This window comes from Paroedura picta, chromosome 11 (assembly GCF_049243985.1).
Source record: "Paroedura picta isolate Pp20150507F chromosome 11, Ppicta_v3.0, whole genome shotgun sequence".
Classification (NCBI taxonomy): domain Eukaryota; kingdom Metazoa; phylum Chordata; class Lepidosauria; order Squamata; family Gekkonidae; genus Paroedura; species Paroedura picta.
Genome location: NC_135379.1, coordinates 14,956,301 through 14,974,128, shown reverse-complemented (window position 1 = coordinate 14,974,128; position 17,828 = coordinate 14,956,301). Strand labels below are relative to the sequence as shown.

General features: G+C 44.8%; 1 protein-coding gene across 2 annotated transcripts in view; it reads right to left on the bottom strand.

Annotated features, from left to right (window-relative positions):
• Nucleotides 1–17,828, bottom strand: part of PRTFDC1 (phosphoribosyl transferase domain containing 1) — a 48,786-nt gene that overhangs the window by 8,747 nt on the left and 22,211 nt on the right. For both annotated transcript variants that reach the window (XM_077304416.1, XM_077304414.1), the window contains exon 4: nt 9,888–9,953. In XM_077304416.1, coding sequence (XP_077160531.1) covers nt 9,888–9,953 — 66 coding nt within the window. The remainder of the gene's footprint in view (nt 1–9,887; nt 9,954–17,828) is intronic.

Below are 17,828 nucleotides of genomic sequence, written 5' to 3'. Positions count from 1 at the left end.
AGTGAGTTACAGAACAGGGAAGCGGATTTTGATTCTTCAGACCTTCACACCTTCCTGCAGGGGTAGTCAAACTGCGGCCCTCCAGATGCCCATGGACTACAATTCCCATGAGCCCCTGCCAGCGTCATCTTCTGGTTTCTTGCACATTCGTTAGGAGGAAATTATTCACATTTAAACAATATTCTTGCAAATATGTTGCCTGCGTTTACAGTGTTTGTACAACACAATTTGAGTAAGTAAAACCTTGGCTTTAAGACAGTGGTTCCCAACCTGGGGGTCGGGACCCCTTTAGGAGTAGAACGACCCTTTCACAGGGGTCGTGGCGGGTTAGATCAAGACAGAGCATTCGTCTGTCTGGAGCAGTGGAAAAGAGCAAGATGGGCATAGTGGGACAAGAGGCAGAACTGAACTGAGAAACTCCAGAAAAAGCCAATTTATATACAATTATTATGAACAATGGATCTTCATGAGAAAGAAATAATAGTCATAAGAGAGAGAAATAATAAAGTTTTGTTCCCCCTGATGGTGTTCAAAATTCTCAGCTTTACTATTGGAAAAAAGTAAGTCCTTGGGGGAAGGGGGCATGGACAAATGTTTATCTTTTATTTCCTGGATCTTCGTCTCTCTAGGACCTGCCTAGTGAATTCAGCAGCCAAGCTGATAGACAAAACAATTCTAAGCCCGCTGAATTCAGTGGACTTCAAAGGACGTAACCCTGCTGTCAAGTCACAGCTGACTAATGGCGACCCCTTAGGTTTCCAAGGCAAAACACTGCAAAGCCATGGGCACCAGGATTTGGCAGAGGCAGGCTTCCGAGTTGCGGATATGAAGAAACATGCAGAAAGCAAACCCAAGAAAACCTACACGGGAGTTGGTCCCATTTAATTTAGTAGCGTTTGCTCCCAAAGAGAGCCAGTTTGGTGTAGTGGTTAGGAGTGCGGACTTCTAATCTGGCATGCCGGGTTCGATTCTGCGCTCCCCCACATGCAACCAGCTGGGTGACCTTGGGCTCGCCATGGCACTGATAAAGCTGTTCTGACCGAGCAGTGATATCAGGGCTCTCTCAGCCTCACCCACCCCACAGGGGGTCTGTTGTGGGGAGAGGAATGGGAAGGCGACTGTAAGCTGCTTTGAGCCTCCTTCGGGTAGGGAAAAGCGGCATATAAGAACCAACTCTTCTTCTTCTTCTTCTTAGGGTTGCAGCCATAAAATTCATAGGCAACGTATTGAATAGCATCTCAGTAAAAATTTCACCGGCTTTTATTGGCTTTGTCCTGCCTATCAAAACCTGTTTGCAAATGACAGGCTGGCCCATCAAATGCTAGGCTGGCCTGAGGTCACCCCATGCAAATCTACGGCACAGGGACTCTTTCCCCAAGGAGGGGGTACGAAGAGCAAAATCCTGGCCACGTTCAAACAACTTGGCGCTAATGCTAGGCTGCAGGTAAGGCACGTTGCCTTTCAAACCTGTATGTACACTTATGAAGTAACTCGCAAGGTAAAAATGGATCTGTCATTAGCTGAGAATACCCAAGTAGTGAGTCAATACACCTGCATTGCTTATTTCTTCAGCCTTTTTATTGGCCGTGCTGAGCAACTGGGCACGAGCGCCAGGCATGCAGGGGCCGTGGCACAGCTTCTTTCTCCTGCTGGCAGCGAAACTCTAGTGCTAGGGAAGGTTAATTCTCAAATAAAAAAGAATGCACAGAGCAAGTTCCCACTGTAAAGTTATGCAAGCGTTACATAAAGAAGCTCAATTCGCCCATCTTAACAGGTTTTACAACAGATTACTTTCGCTGGCTCGGGCAAAAGCATTGCGTCCCGGTCCTCTCAACCCCGCCCTGAAGTCACGGGAGGCTCTGAACACTGGGACCAAGTCCTCACAAGCTCCCAGAAGTCCTTGCAATGGAAGGCTGGAAGGGGCTGCTCTTGGTCAGCCTTGTCAAGGCTGGGAAATATTTCTTCTACTGCCAGCACCCTGTCAAGTTCGATCCCAACCAATCTGATCCATGCTGGCAGGGGCTCATGGGAACTGGAGAGCCACAGTTTGACCATCCCTGGCCTAGTCTGATTGCTGCAAAGGCTGGTATTCAGAGAAAAACCTGCCCTGTGATGGTGAGGCAGGAACAATGTTGGGGGTTGTTCTGGGGGGCCCAAGGGCTGCCCAAAGGGGTGGCAGTCGTGCACCTGTAAGCAGGCAGGTGAAATGCTTGGGAAGAGAAGAGCTTGAGAGGTAGCTTTGAAGATGGTTCAGTTGAGGAGGGGGGAGCGCTGAAAGTTTTCAGGGTTAAATTCTTTACAGAAAATGCACCCCATCATTGACTGCGCCTAGGGTGGACCGCACCTTCTGCTCCGCCATTGGCATGCCACTGGCTTAAGACCAGGTTAATACAATCTGTTGTTGCAGAATTGTTGTGTAGAACAGGAAAATCTACTTTTAAAGGGCACTGAAAGCGCATTATCCAACATGTGTGGAATAGAACCTGGAAAAAAAGAATACGAAAGGGAACAGTAAAGCACTAGGATTGTTTCCACACTGGGAACTTTGCTGCCCTCACTCCTGTACGGGAGCACAAATCCAGGGTGAATGAGGTGTACCGGGTCAAACGCTCCCCCATGCAGGGGCAGGAAGAGGTAGGGCAACCTGCCCCTGCTCAAGCTCCAGCCTGCAGCCCGGTGTGAAGCCGCTGGTGCGGAAACAATCCAGGTGAAAACTAGAGGCACAAAGTGCGGAAACTGGCGGATGAACCAAAACAGTGTGGGCCCACGGCTAATGAAACGGGAAAGCCCAATCACTGTGGCCCGCATCATTTCTTTCTGAATGACAGAAGTAAGACAGCAGGTGTGAGTTGTCCCCACCATCTTTACAATCCCATCACGGTGCCGAGAAACTCAGATGAGTCAGCGGATGAAACAAAAGTGTGGGCTGATACAGCCAAACAGCAAACAACACTGGATGTGGCGGGTTATGTAAATCGGAAGATGACACTCCATCTCATCCTGATAAAAGTGCTGTTGCTGAAAAGTTTAGATTTGGCTCGAATGCTCGGAACAAAATCCCCGGCAGCTGCAGTCATTCAGCTATGGAACGAAGGAGGCTGCTCTGCACCTGCGGCCTCAAGCGGCGGCTGTTCATTTGCACGGGAGCCTGAGCGGGAAATGCTCCACTTCTGTATCATCCAGGCTGCCATGTCAGTGCGGGGGAACCTGGGCTGGCACCACAGATGGAAGTCAAAGACTCTCATGCTAAGCTTACTGCAGGACTGCACTCCTATTGGCTGAGAACGTGGTAAGAATGCCATCTTGCCTTAGAAACGTCAAAGTCAAACGTTATTGCACTAGGCCGTAAGTAGTCAAACTGCGGCCCTCCAGATGTCCATGGACTACAATTCCCATGAGCCCCTGCCAGCGAATGCTGGCAGGGGCTCATGGGAATTGTAGTCCATGGACATCTGGAGGGCCGCAGTTTGACTACCCCTGCAATAGGCCATGGCAAAATCAGATAACAATAAAATTGTTAATAACAAACGCTGAATAAAAATTACACTTAACCCAGACATTCTGCCTTAGAAAGGTTGTAGAATCCCATTCTCTTAAAATCTGGGGCTATATCCTGTGGGAAATTTCTACCAATGGAAGAGGGAGGCGATTTTCACCTCTCTGCCTGTTGCAGACCTCAGACTCACCTCAGACTGGTTCTGTGGGCCAGGGGAGCATTTCAGGGATGATCTAGGGCTGCAGTGAAAGGCGGGAAGCAAGGAGGTCTCAGGCCTTCCCTCAGCAGAGATTTACCAACAGTGTAAGGGCAGTGGGGCGAATGGCGAAACTCGTGCCCCTGCTTGCATGCGCAGGTCTTTTGGATGGGATGCAAGCCAAGGAAAGGCAGGATGTAAATAATCAAAATCAGAATAACAGATAAAGAATAAGCTGGAGACTCACAAAAGCTCACCCCCTGGCACAATTTTTGTTAATCTTTAAGGTGCTTCTGGACTCTTGCTCTTTTCTACAGATAAATGATTGACTGGCAAAGCGACAAAATAGATTTACCCTTCTGCAACATGTCAGTATCAGAAAAGCCAAAGAAATCATCCATGGGGGGCATCCCAAGGCTCCCAGGTGGCCACAGAGAGGGTCCTGCCCCTTGTAAAAGCCACTCTTGCCTCAAGATCACCAGGCGTCAATATGCAGGCTGGGACCCTCAGCCAGTATGGTGTAGTGGTTAAGAGCAGCGGCTTCTAATCTGTAGAGCTGGGTTGGATTCCCCGCTCCTCCACATGCAGCCAGATAGGGGACGTTGGGCTTATCACTGTCCTCTCACAGAACAGTCTCACAGAACAGTCCTTTCAGAGCTCTCTCAGCCCCACCTACCTCACAGGGTGTCTGTTGCGCGGAAAGAACAGGAAGGTGATTGTGAGCCATTCTGAGACTCCTATCGGTAGTGAGAAGCAGGGTATAAAAACCAGCTCTTCTTCTTCTGCTGGTTTTTCAGTCCACCAAGAATGTTCCTGGGAGGTGAAATGGCCGGTCCACCCGTGACCGAAACACATGGGCATAAATGCTTACAGTAGGGAGGCTGTTCTCTGGCTGGGCTGTGCATGAAAACTAACATAGGAATGAAAAATGCAGGTCAAAGATAACTGGTTACACAGAAAGCTCTCAGGAGTTTCTTGATCAGCAACCACGGGAATGGCTGTTGCTCCGGAAGAGGACATGAAACTTATCTGGACGATGTTTGCAAACATCCTGTGGAAGAATCTGAGAAATCTCTGGCTAAGGACCACAGCCTGTGGGCCAAGAGAGGCCACTTTGGTTGACTACCCCTGCCCTAGAGCAATGCCCTAGACAGTGTCTACACTTGTGAAGACAGGTTCCCTAGATAGGGTTTCCTGGATCCAGCACTGCAAGTTATATTGGGAGTGATTTGCGGCCTTTTCCCACTGAAAGGATTTGTGGGTATAGCAGTGTCCTTCCCCATAACTGTCAGAGGTCCTGCACCTCTCATCTAGCAGTGCCCAGCTGATGGGCCACAGAGTGCGACGGGGCAAAGGAAAGCCCCTTCATTGCCTGCCCTTTGCAGGACTTGTAAGATAGTCCTATTTCAAGGGGCATTTGGTAGGTTTTACCCATCCACCCCTGGTGGGATATTAAGTTGGGCTTCTGAGTTCTGCAATGAAAATGTATCACTGTGCAATTTTTGGAGTTTTTACCGGCTGTTGTTTTGTAAATCACCATGGGATTTTGGAAGGAGAGTGGGATAAAGACACACTAATTAGTTAAGTTTTGAACTGACCCCTGTAGCGGTCTTTTAAACAGAAATCTGTGCCCAAGCTACTTGCTAGAGATGCAAGCCCTGTACACTCAATGGACCTGCGAGAGAGAGGAAGGAATGAGGATACCAGCCCTGCCTCTTTCTGGGCACATTTTCCGGAACGTGGACATGGCATTCCCCATCACACAGATGGAATCAACATGCCTACATCCCTATGTAGGCAATGTGTTTACATTTGGACAGACCTGGGTGGCAGAGAATGCACATTTCTGCTCTCTGACAGCTTTGTTGCTTTGCTGGGAAACAAGCCTTCTGTAAGTAAATCGATGACCTTGCAATTTCTGCTCTCTGACAAACACCCAGAGGTAACCATTTTAGTTGCCAGAGTTTTAACTAAGATGCTTTTATAATATGCTGCCTCCCTTGTATTTTATCTTTAATAGTTTATTTAATCATTTTAAGATCTGTTTGGTTATGTAACCCCATGGCCTATTTTATTATTTTGTTGAAATTTTAAAACCTATTTTTACATGTCATACATATTTTATGCCAATAAAAGGTGACTGACTGACTGACTGACTGACTGACTGACTGGCTCTCTGACAATATATTCTGCACGCAGATGAGACATGTGCAAGATCTGCTGTTCAGTTCTGCACCATGAACAGCATCATCTGTTGATTCCTTCATATCAAAGTTTGTTTAAAGAGACAGGATTAGGCCAAGGCTTTATTTTGTTTTCCCCAATGGATTTGCAAACCTTGTTCTGATCTCATTTCCATCATGCCTGTATCCTAAACTCAGTACCATCCAATTTACATATAACAAACTCTAGCTTTATCCTGTAATTCATGAACATATGTCTATAACCATATGTCCATGTAGCCTGGAAGAATATTTTATTTTAATCAGTTGAGAGGGATCAGAGGAACTGTGACGGCGCCAGTAAGATCAGTAGCCTTCATGCTGCTAATAATGAATGGAAAGCCAATGTTTGCGACGGAGGACGAGACCATAGTAATACTGCTTGTCAGACTCGTCTTTACTTTCCTGATCACACGTCTTTGCTTTAGCTCAGCACACTATGAGCCATCTTCTCTTTGGCTTCAGAGAATGACAGAATACTGATTTTTTTTACAAAAGGCTAGCAGGAGTGCCAGTCTGGTGTAGTGGTTAGGAGTGCGAACTTCTGATCTGGCATGCCTGGTTCGATTCTGCCCTCCCCCACATGTAGCCAATTGGGTGACCTTGGCCTTACTACGGCACTGATAAAACTGTTTTGACCGAGCAGTGATATCAGGGCTCTCTCAGCCTCACCCACCTCACAGGGTGTCTGTTGTGGGGAGGGGAAAGGGAAGGCCACTGTAAGCTGCTTTGAGCCTCCTTCGGGTAGAGAAAAGCGGCATATAAGAACCAACTCTAACTCTCAACTCTATCAGCTGTACAATGACAAAGCCGTATTAAGATGACAAAATAAACCATGGTTTAAATAGATGATGGTGTGGGTTACTCATTCTGGTTAGTCGACTTGACATAAGTAACAAAGCCCAGTTTCTCATCTCTCTTTTAGGCCACTCCCCGTGAATGGAGGACCTCCTTCCTGCCTTCACTGCCGTGTTTGTGAACAGGCAGCCACAAGGGGTGGTCAAAATGGGGCCATGACAGAGCATCTGCTTTGCATGCCAAAGACCCCAGATTCCATGACTGGTACCTCCAGTTACAAGGATGTGAAAGACCTCAGCCCAAGACCCTGGGAAGCAGCTGCCAATCAAAGTAGATACTGCTAATCTCTTTGATGGACAAATGGTCTGACTCCACATCAGGCGTCTTTGTGTATGTCTGCTACCCAAGAAATGACGGTTCATGAATTCATAACAAACCACAATTAGTACAAACTGCGGCTAACAAAGCAGTCTCAGTTTGGTGCCAACCCATAAACCACAATTAGTTGGACCATCTGCATTCAGATGTTGCAATTAACTGAGATAGGACAAACTCATAAATAATGGTCCATTATCATAGTTCCACAATGGGAGCAGCTAAACTTTTATGGGCCTGTTAAGAAGGACAGGTGCTTTGACTCTTCTTGAATTTAACGGCAAACCATTTTGATTTAAAGTCTGTTCCCTTTGCAGGTGATCCCTACACTTTACAGATATGCTTTTGGGGTCTTCTTACCACCAGCAAATGAACATGATACGGTTTATGAACTATGTGCTGTTTCCATTCGCATACCCTTGAGCAGGGATCCTCAACCTGTGGTCCTCCAGATGTTCATGGACTACAATTCCCATGAGCCCCTGCCAGCAAATGCTGGCAGGGCTCATGGGAACTGTAGTCCATAAACATCTGGAGGACCACAGGTTGAGGATCCCTGCCCTTGAGCTTCCGTGAGGAAGATGGACTGTTAAATAAATAAATAATCACGTGAAGTATCCTTATATTATTACCAACACTATCGAATTGGTTGGGTAAACTGGCAGAACTTTCAAAAATGGCCAAACTAACCAGCTGGGTTAATGGGAGATCAACACTAGAATTTCAAGAACAATGGCATTATTATACAGACTTTCTGAACAAGAAGAAATAATCGAAGGGGTCAGGGAACCAAATTGCACCCCTTAGGGGGATTTTGTATATATCACCTCTAATCTCTGTATATATCATCTCTAATCTCTAATCATAATAAAGTATCCTTATATTGAGCCAGACCACTGGTCCACGGAACCCACGGCTGCTTGTTCTCCTTGGCTGCAGTTTCCAAAGACACATTGTGGAAAACATGGCATCTTCTGTTTTTATTGCACCACCGCTTGAATGCCACCAGGGTTTTTAGACGATTTTGTGCTGTGCTGCTTGTGGAAGTGTTCAGTTTTTTAACTGCCCTTGCCTTAATGGCGGTCTCTTTTATCCTGTAGCTGCTGCTACTCTGATAGGACTTACCAAGGCTTACTTTTCACAGCTATTTATAATGCCGTGAGTACGATATTTAGCTAGAGGTGGGATACAAATGTTTTAGATAAACACACACTGTGTGCACAAGGTATTTGCATGCCAGCTATCAGTGACTCAGGTGAATGAGCTGTGGGTGTGATAAGAAGAACAGCAGTGAAGGATCAGACCACTGGCCCATCCAGTCCGGTATCCTGTTTCACACAGTGGCCAACTAGATGCCTCTTAGGGGCTTACAAGCAAGGCACAATAGCAAAAGCTTCTCCCCACTACTGAACTCCAGCTCTCATTTTCAGAGGGTTAATGAGTAGAGGGACCAGGATGCAGGGGAAGATCCTTTGCAGGAAGCACTAGGTTCAATCCCAGGACTTTCCAGTAGAAAAAAAAAAGCAACAGGAAGTTGGAGATGTGAAAGAACTCTGACTGAGACCCTGAAGAATCTCTGTAGACAATACTGGCGTTCAGAGGTCAATGGTTCAATTCATAGAATCAAAGAATCATAGAGTTGGGCCATACAGGCCATCTAGTCCAACCCCCTGCTCAACACAGGATCAGCCCAAATTCAGTATAAGGCAGCTCCACAAATCCCTATGAATATAGAGGTTCCATTTGGTCCCTATGGTTAATAGATACTGTTGGCCAAGAACCTTTCTAACAACCTATTAAAGCCAACTCAGCTACTGTTAATCCCGCCTGCACGTAACCCAGTAGGCAGGGTAACCACCTGTTAAATGAGGTAGACAGAGAGATAGGCAGGTGATAGCAAGAAGGATTAATGTCTGTGTTAGGCAAGTCGTGATGGGAATCATGTCCTTTGTAAAAATGACCGTGCTCTTATCTTCATCATCTCTGACTAGCGTTGGCAGCCTAATCTAAATAAGGTGGCTTGTCTTGCCAGATGGGAACAGCAAGGACCTTAGTGGAGGTATCCGTTCTGGACTGCTGGGATTATTTGGCCCTGCTTCCTTATGGAGGCAAACCTCTGCATCCTTGCCATCAATGGCTTCTGGAAAACCCAAAGACTGAAAGGATTGAGTGCCATTTGATTTAAAGTGGCTGTCCAATGAGACCACCAAGTGTGAGCACCAACAAGTGTTTTCCCCACAGACCTGTCTCATTTAGATTTCCCTTACACCAGTGGTTCTCAACCTGGGGGTCGGGACCCCTTTGGGGGTCGAATGACCCTTTCACAGGGGTTGCAGCAGGGCAAGCAGCTTGGCTGGGAGGGGGCACCATCCACACAACATCCTTGTGGGATAGACTGAGATAGGGCGTTCGTCTATCTGGAGCAGTGGAAAAGAGTGAGATGGGCATGGTGGGACAAGAGGCAGAACTGAACTGAGAAAAAACCCAATTTATATACAGTCATGAACAATGGATCTTCGCGCCATTGGTCAGTTTTGGTTTAATTTCTGTGAAAGAACCCTTGCGTAATTTTATGGTTGGGGTCACCACAACATGAGGAACTGTATTAAAGGGTCGCGGCATTAGGAAGGTTGAGAACCACTGCTATACATCATGTAGATAGCTGCAACCGTATTTCAGGCAGTGCCGATTCCGTAGAGTTAATTTGGCTGCCGGACAGGCGTGCCTTTTGAAGTGACCAGCTGTAGCACATTTGGGTTCCTGGTTTTCCACTACATACTTGATTTAAAAGCTTACAAACCTTTCCCGTCAGCTCCACAAAGTCCTCTCCCCCGATTATCTGCGTATCTTGCAAAGTTTGGTCATTCTGGAAAACAAAAGAGTATAATGCTTTAGTTGTAAGTTCAGAGTGGGAATTTTTTTTTTTTTTAAGCCAGATTTTTTTCATGTGGATTTCTCATTCTGGCTTGACAACTCAACCGCGAACCAACTCTTCTTATGGAGAATCTTTTAAAATACAACCAGTTCTCCTGCTGGTGAAAATGAAAGGGAGTGCCGAAAAGGCTGTCCTAGGGATTGTGGGAGCTGTGCTTATAAAAACCCCGTGGGAGGAAGAAGAATCTTGGCCATGTGACGTTTATGTTTTTAACTTCCATGGGATTGATTGAACATCAGAATGAGAACCATGTGCAGTGCACTGAGCTCCCTGGAGGAGCAATGTAGGTAAATTAAATGAATAATGTTCCTGCAGCACTAGCATGTTCTGTGGATGCCCTGGCACCATCACCATATTCTTTGGTAGGGTGATGTTTGTATTCATTGCATGAGAGCTACGGCACTCATCCTCCACCCAAGAGCGAGCTAGGTAGCAAAGTCACCATGCAATGACTTCAATCCATTAAAAAAAACAGCAACATATGAATTATTATTATTATTATTATATTTATTACCGCCACTCCCTTACGGCTCGTAATACCAATAAAGGAACAGAAATGAACTCGTCACAATTTGCTGCCTTCTGAATACTTGCAGAACTACATCTGATACACCTCCAACCCCAAGAAACTTCATATCTGTGTGCCAAGCTGCAGGATCCCTGCATAATAAAGGTACGTTCTGGGATGGCATTTGTGTGAAGGGCCACTGAGTATACCCTAAGATGTGCTCTGTATCTTTGGCTGTGCAGTGCAGAGAATGATAAGCAGATATAAACAAACAGTCCATTTTTGCTGGTGTTCCATTGAGGAAAAGAGTCTAAGAAACTCTGAAGATTGAAAAGCAATGCCCTACAAGGCCTGTTTGGCCAACATATCAAGGTGATTGTATACAAGTGAAACAATTATTTTATTTTTTAAAACTAATTGCATTGATTGGTTTATATTTTTGCATGTCTTGTCACTTGTTTCCCCTGGGCTTTTGCTATAAAATGCAACACAAGAAGGAAAATGCAACTGAATTGGGGGGGGAGGGGGAGAATTTGGGAGAGACCCAGGTTCAAATCCAGCCTGGTCACCATACTATGACATTTACTGTGTGAACTTGGACTTCTCAACTCTGCTGTAAGAATAACTTGGGGGAGGGAGGAGCTCATTAAAGGAAAGGCTGTATAAAAAGAGAGATAAATCAACAGAAAATTCCCTTGGTCCTCAAAAGAAGGCATATGTGAGTTTTTACTATTTGGGGGGATAAATGAGATTTTTGGCTTGCTAATACTGCAAATGCACAAGCTAGTTTGTAGACAGGAGTCTTCCAACCTCTAAACAGGAAAAAAGTAATAGGGAAATGTGCAAAAGATCTTTGTTTACAATTTCTAATAAATGGTAAAATCTCTTTCAATTGCTTTGAAGTACTGTCCCCTTTGCATTTTAGCATTCTTGGCTGCAGTGGCAACTCCAGTGCTGGCAAAGAATGTAAAAAGTGAATCCAAGAGCGTTTGCAAAGCACCGGATTAGACAGGCTGATCAGAAAAGCAAAGCTTATATAGTTGTGGGGAAACTGCTATGCAATTTCCCATCCCCATATTTGCAATTGCCAGGGCAGGAGGACATTTCCTTGCCATGTCACAAGCAGATGTAAAAATGAAAAAAATAAATCCACCTCCACATATGGCACGAAATGGCCTCCCCATCTAAGGCCACATGCTTAATCAAACATTGCTACAACCATTATGTCTGGAGCCTTGTTGACTTGTTAAATACCCTCTCTTAGCTACCTACATTCATTTCCTTTTCTCTGGATGTATTCCAAGTCCAGCAAAGCACGAATGGAAGCGTACTGGGTCATGCCTACATGCCAAGTTGGGATACATAACTTTTCCAAATGGCGTTTTCTGAGCAGTTCATTCAAAGGCTTTCCCCAAGCACAGGCTGGAGATTGAACAAGCAGATGCTCTCATTGATCTTCTTCCTCAGTTCCTCTCAACATATTGCTGCTACTCATCATGTGTTGTTTACTGCCTTCTGGCCAACTTTCAAAGCATTTCAACAGGACTTTGATCCAATAATCGTCGTGACTTTCCATTACAAACGGAAGAAACTGCAGTCAGGAAGGTATTGTAAGTCCATTCTGAAAACTGCAGAGAACAGGCTAGAAACGAATAAGGACAGAGCTACAAAATTGGATCTGTGAAGGCAAGAAAGAAGAATTCAGACTACACCACCCCAGGAAAGGAGAGGGGGTGGGGAAGAGTTCAAAGTTATTGATTTAATTTGCTTACATATTTTAGTTGTAGGGTCCTCTTAGGAACCCGTTTCAGAGTTGGCTTTAGGTACAAGCAAGGGCAGCTACTGCTTAAGGCAAAGTGGAATTCTGAAGGCAGGTAGCAAACACCACCACAAAATGGCTGCCAATCAGAAAATGGCCGATTGATACTAAAATATTAACAACAGTACTATAAGGAAAGGCGATCTTGCCACCTTTGATACTACAAACTGTTTTTCGAGGATTGGAGGTTTCAACCACTAATGAAGCCAATGAAAACGGAATTGATCTAGAAGCCGTTATGGTTGTTCCTTCCGGTATATAAAAGACGTAAAAAAAATTGTATTTACTCATCATTACAAACATATTGCCTTAGAAAGGTTCCCTTTCTCTTCTGTTGATTGTTCATTGTGAACCTTTCTTTTTTTGTATTGTAATCAGAAATTGATGACAACTTCCAAATTAAGTATCTTCCTACAGTGGATGTGTCTCCAAATGGGTGCTCGATTTTGTTTCTATTTGTACTTATTTATACAAATTTAAAATGTTTTTACTGTTTTAATCATGAGCATCCTTGAGTAGGTCTGGAGGCAGCATATACATCTTTAAACAGCAACGCGCCGCGGAGCGCCGCGGACTGAATAAAGGAGTAAGGGCTGTGTGGGAGGAGTTAGGGCGGGCCCTGTCCGGGATAAAAACTTGGAGGGGCTAATCAGGAGCCGCGAAGCGGCTCCTGATTGGCCCCTCCGAGTGTCCATCCCGCCCCAAGCAGCCAATGGGGAGCCGCGCAAAGCGCGGCTCCCCATTGGCTGCTACACCCGCCCAGGGAATATGCCCGGCTGCTCCAGACAGCCACGGGTGAGGGGTGGGCCGCGCCGCCTTCTCCCAGCTGGCGGAGCTGAGAAGGCTCCACAGAGCCACGGGTGGGGGGGGGGTAGGCCTTCTCCCAGGCCATCTAGTGCCCATTTCATTTGCATGTGAAATGGGCTTTAAATCTAGTTTAAAAAATAAAACAAAACATAATAGAAATGGAGGCTGGAGGTAAAAATAATGATATATGTTAAAATGGTCAAACTATTTTAAGGATCTGATGGGGATATGAACAAAACCAAGATTTCTAAAAAAAATCAAATGCAATATTAGGTGGGATTGTGACAGTGCTACTGATCGGCTTTGTTAGGCCTAATTACTCATTTCTATAATCCTTTTGATTCTAATGAGTCTCCAGTACACAATACTTTTGCTCATGGGAATTGTAGTCCATGAACATCTGGAGGACCACAGGTTGACTACCCCTGGTGTAGGGGACAGATAGCTGGACTGAGACCTGGAAGACGTGGGTGCCAGTCCATACGGTTCCATGAAGCAGTGACTGGGTCCTCTTGGGCCAGAGCCGATCAGGATGGGTGGGGATGCAGAAGGCCCTTCTGCATCAAACTCAAAAAGGGACTCAGTATAGACATTGCCTAATTTTTTGGCATAAGTGTCACAACCTGCTCTAACGCACATGGTATGTTGTCATTTCTTATTTTTGTTATGTCTAGGAACCTCAAAAGCTAAAAGTGGCCTGGGCCTCTGTGAACCTCTGAGAAGGCCTACTTGGGCCAGATATTCCTTCTCAGCCTAACCTCACTCGCAGGCTTGTTTTTGAGGATAAAATGGGAGTTCCTTGGAGGAAGGGTGGGATACAAATGTCCCAGGCTAAGAGAGAGAGTTTCAGCCTCCTAATTTATTGCTATGATGGTTTTTCAGAAATATGCCTTAACCAGCCACGAGAGTTCAAGATGAGTCAGGAGGTGCACATGGGCCCCGTTCTCCTTGCATGAAGTACATTAGTAAAGAAAGCGGCTTCGTGTGTTTCTGCAGCAGCCACCTTCTCAAACCTTCCATGATAGCAGCAATTTACATTTGGCCAATTCTTTCAGGATTAGATCATGTCTTTTGAGATGGGTGGGACAGTTCGTTATTTACACTTCTCTTAGTTTTTCAGAGGCCAGTTCTTGGATCCGTTCTAAGTGACATGTGCAATGAATAGGGTGGTCTCGGGGGGGGGGGGTTAAAACCTAACAAAAAATCCTGTAAAGGGCTTTACGCACATGAAAGCAGCGCATAACCAGCACACATCTGTCAGCCTGTGGCAGAAAGTGGAATCTTTTAAACTGTTTAAAAGCTACTGCAACCAAGGCAAAAATACAGCTGCCTTAAATTTTTAAATGAATACCTCACTGGACTGTGGATCACTTCTCTCCGTGTCTTCCCTTATTCCTGCCATCTATATCATTTATTTTACTTTTTTGTTTTGAAAGACGTAATATGATTTTTATGTTCGTGATGGTTTTGGAGAACTAAAAAAGCTACAATAGAACTTGGGTGTACTAGCACTTTTTCTGCTATGGCACCCACCTGAGCCAGATCACAGCTTTGCTGGTATTTTTAAAAAAACTATGAGTGCTTCGAAATGACGCCAGCAGCCATAGGATGGACCTGCAGCTGCCATGGCATTTGGTTATGGCTCTGAGGCTTCACAATGAAACCCATAGATTGAGGACTACAATTTTTCTACGATGAAGGCACCAGGTTCAACTGTTGGCAGTTTAAGTTAATAGCTGTCAGGTAACAAACAAGCCCTGGAAAATCCTCCCTGTAACTAAGAGGAGTCAGAATAAAGAATGTCGTAATAGGCGGGCCAATAATCCGTCACAGTATAGGGCAGGGGTAGTCAAACTGCGGCCCTCCAGATGTCCATGGACTACAATTCCCAGAAACCCCTGCCAGCGAATGCTGGCAGGGGCTTCTGGGAATTGTAGTCCATGGACATCTGGAGGGCCGCAGTTTGACTACCCCTGGTATAGGGTTTCCCAACCACGGTGCTGATGGTACTGCTTTGTGGGGGGTTTCAAAATGGTGGCTGGGGAGAGCCCGTCCACCCCATGAAAGAAAAAGGTTTTAAATTTAAAATAAAATCACTCTTATCTGGTTATGTTGACCGACCTGCTGCCAAGGTGGCCAATGATGGCCCTGGAGAGAATGGGAAGGGGAGGGGCTATTTAAACCTTTGCCACCCGAGGCTCATCTAGCTTCTGGGAGGGCATGGTAGAGAGGCATGACCAGCTGATATCAAAACAAGAATAGAATTGGGGTGACACTTAATTTAGGTTGATTTAAATAGGATTGTTTTCAAGTGTCTCCAGGACTCTTGCATGATAAGCAGTGACTCACATTTTAATGTCCCATTAATAGTTGAAGGAAGACACACCTGGCTGCCTTGCTCCTTTTAGAAAAGTTATAAGTAAACTCTAGCGTCCCAACTACCTTGGAAGTGTTGGTTTAAGTGCGTACATACCTTCATCTATTTTTAGTGCATTTGGAAGGGTTTACCACATATTTCGGATGAACACTCTATAGAACTGGAATTTGTATACTCGTCACACTTAAAACAGGAAATCTCTTTTCCCTGTACTGATTCCTAAGACAAGAGCCAACGTAGCAAACAATGCACCATGATTAATAGGCGTTTATATAGGATGCAGCCGTTTTGATTTGGGAAGGTTTTCCTTCAAGAGGGGGAGCATAACAACCCCAACTTTCAGGATGCGGGCTGGATGCTGGGATTTCAGGGCAACTCCAAAAGTTGTAACGCTCTTCTGTCTTAAGCAGTGACATTTTGAGGGTTCTTTTAATTCCCAGACTCATTAATAAGCCAAGGAATTAAGCAGTGGGGTGCACTTCAACCTTGGTCCCGCTGCTGATTATGACAGCTTCAAGATTTAGATTATATAGAGCTAAATGGTGTTGTGTTTGTTTGTTCCTTTGGTATGTGTTGGATGGCCTAGAGGGAAATGGCAGCTCTGGTAGAATAATCTGACAGCAGAGATACAGGCTCTTATAGAGTTTTTGGAGGTCTTAAGGGCCTGCAGCATGGCAGTCTTCCACCAGGCATTTCGTTAAGGCCAGTGGCCAAACCTTCACCATCTATATGAGCCCCCTGCCGAGCTTCATTTCTAAGATCTAATGAAATCAGGCTAGTTTCCCCCTCTACTTCCTTTAAAATAAATCCAGCCTGATGAACAGTTCATGAGAACTCGATTTCTTGCCCATTGTATTCTATTCTATTCTATTGCCCATTCTATTTTGCTTGCTCTATATTAAAAGTATCATGCCAGGCATCCGCCAGGCATTTGGAGGTCGACCCAAACCATTGCTTCTGCCCAACCCACTGGGTCCCAGTAAGAGTTGAGCAGAGACTCTTTTGCAGTTCCACTATTCTCTAATGATACTGCTGTGATCATGTTAAGGTTATTGTTGTTATGTTATTACTGTTATCACCTGTTGTTACCATATGTTATCTGTATCTTTTCCCTGTTTCCTGTAAACCTCCCTGAGCCTTCAGGGAGGGTGGTATATAAATATAATAAATAAATAAAAAAAATAAAATGATTATGAAAAATGGCATAGAAAGGTAATGCAGAAGCCAAAAAGGAATGCAAGAACACAGTGGGGGAAGGGGTGAAGGACAGGAAAAGAGGCAGAATAGTGTTTAGTCTTTTGCAGTATCTGGTTCCGGCTTAGAAATAGATACGGGGGGGGGGGGGGAGATCTTAAAACCTTGAAGTCCCACAAAATTGCTGGAGAATAAGTGGGAAGGGGATCACTGGAAACTATAATTTTTTTTTTTAACAAATGGCCACACACAGTTGTGGTTGTACCGAGGGAAATGTGCATCCACACAAACAAAAGAACCACTGGTACTGAAGCAATCATTTTACTTGCATCCAAACCTATAAGGCTGATCTTAGCCCACTGACTAGTGAAACAGCATTACTGAAATGCTGTATTACACAAGCACACCATATGGAAAAAGGTTATTCATTTTCAGTCTTTTCAATCCTATCTTGGCGGGATTATGGAAAAGCTAAAACAGAGTAAATCAATAAAACAATGAATACCAAGATTTTAAAAACACATGCAAAGAATCTAGCAACAGCTTCCAGCCAGCTGGCATCATCTGGAAACAAAACTTTCTGAACAATATAATTTCTAGAGCACTGAATGTCACAGATGACAAGAGATTCCAATATAGCTTTAATAACCAAGGGACAGTATAACAGCACAGATGTCCACAGATTACAATTCCCATGAGCCCCAGTCAGCACCATGCTGGCAGGGGCTCATGGGAATTGTAGTCCACGGACAACAATCTGGAGAGTCACAGTTTGGCCAGCCCTTTACAGATACAGCCATAATATAAAGGAGGACACCTTATGTACAAATCAGTAAGTAACCCAGATCAATCATGGGATAAAATTACTTGTTATTGTTTTTAACAGGAGATCAGAATAGTAATTAGATTACAATTGAATGAAAATTTAAGTATGCACTATTTGTCAAAGAAGGCACTAGGACTTGATGATAAAAATAAGTCTGGCTTCATTTGAGATATTAGTTGAGTCTGGGGTTGCAAGAAGAGGATTTTTAGCCACACCTTGATGGCATATTTCCATTTGATTGATTGCAAGGAGCACAGTCTAATTTCTAATCTAAT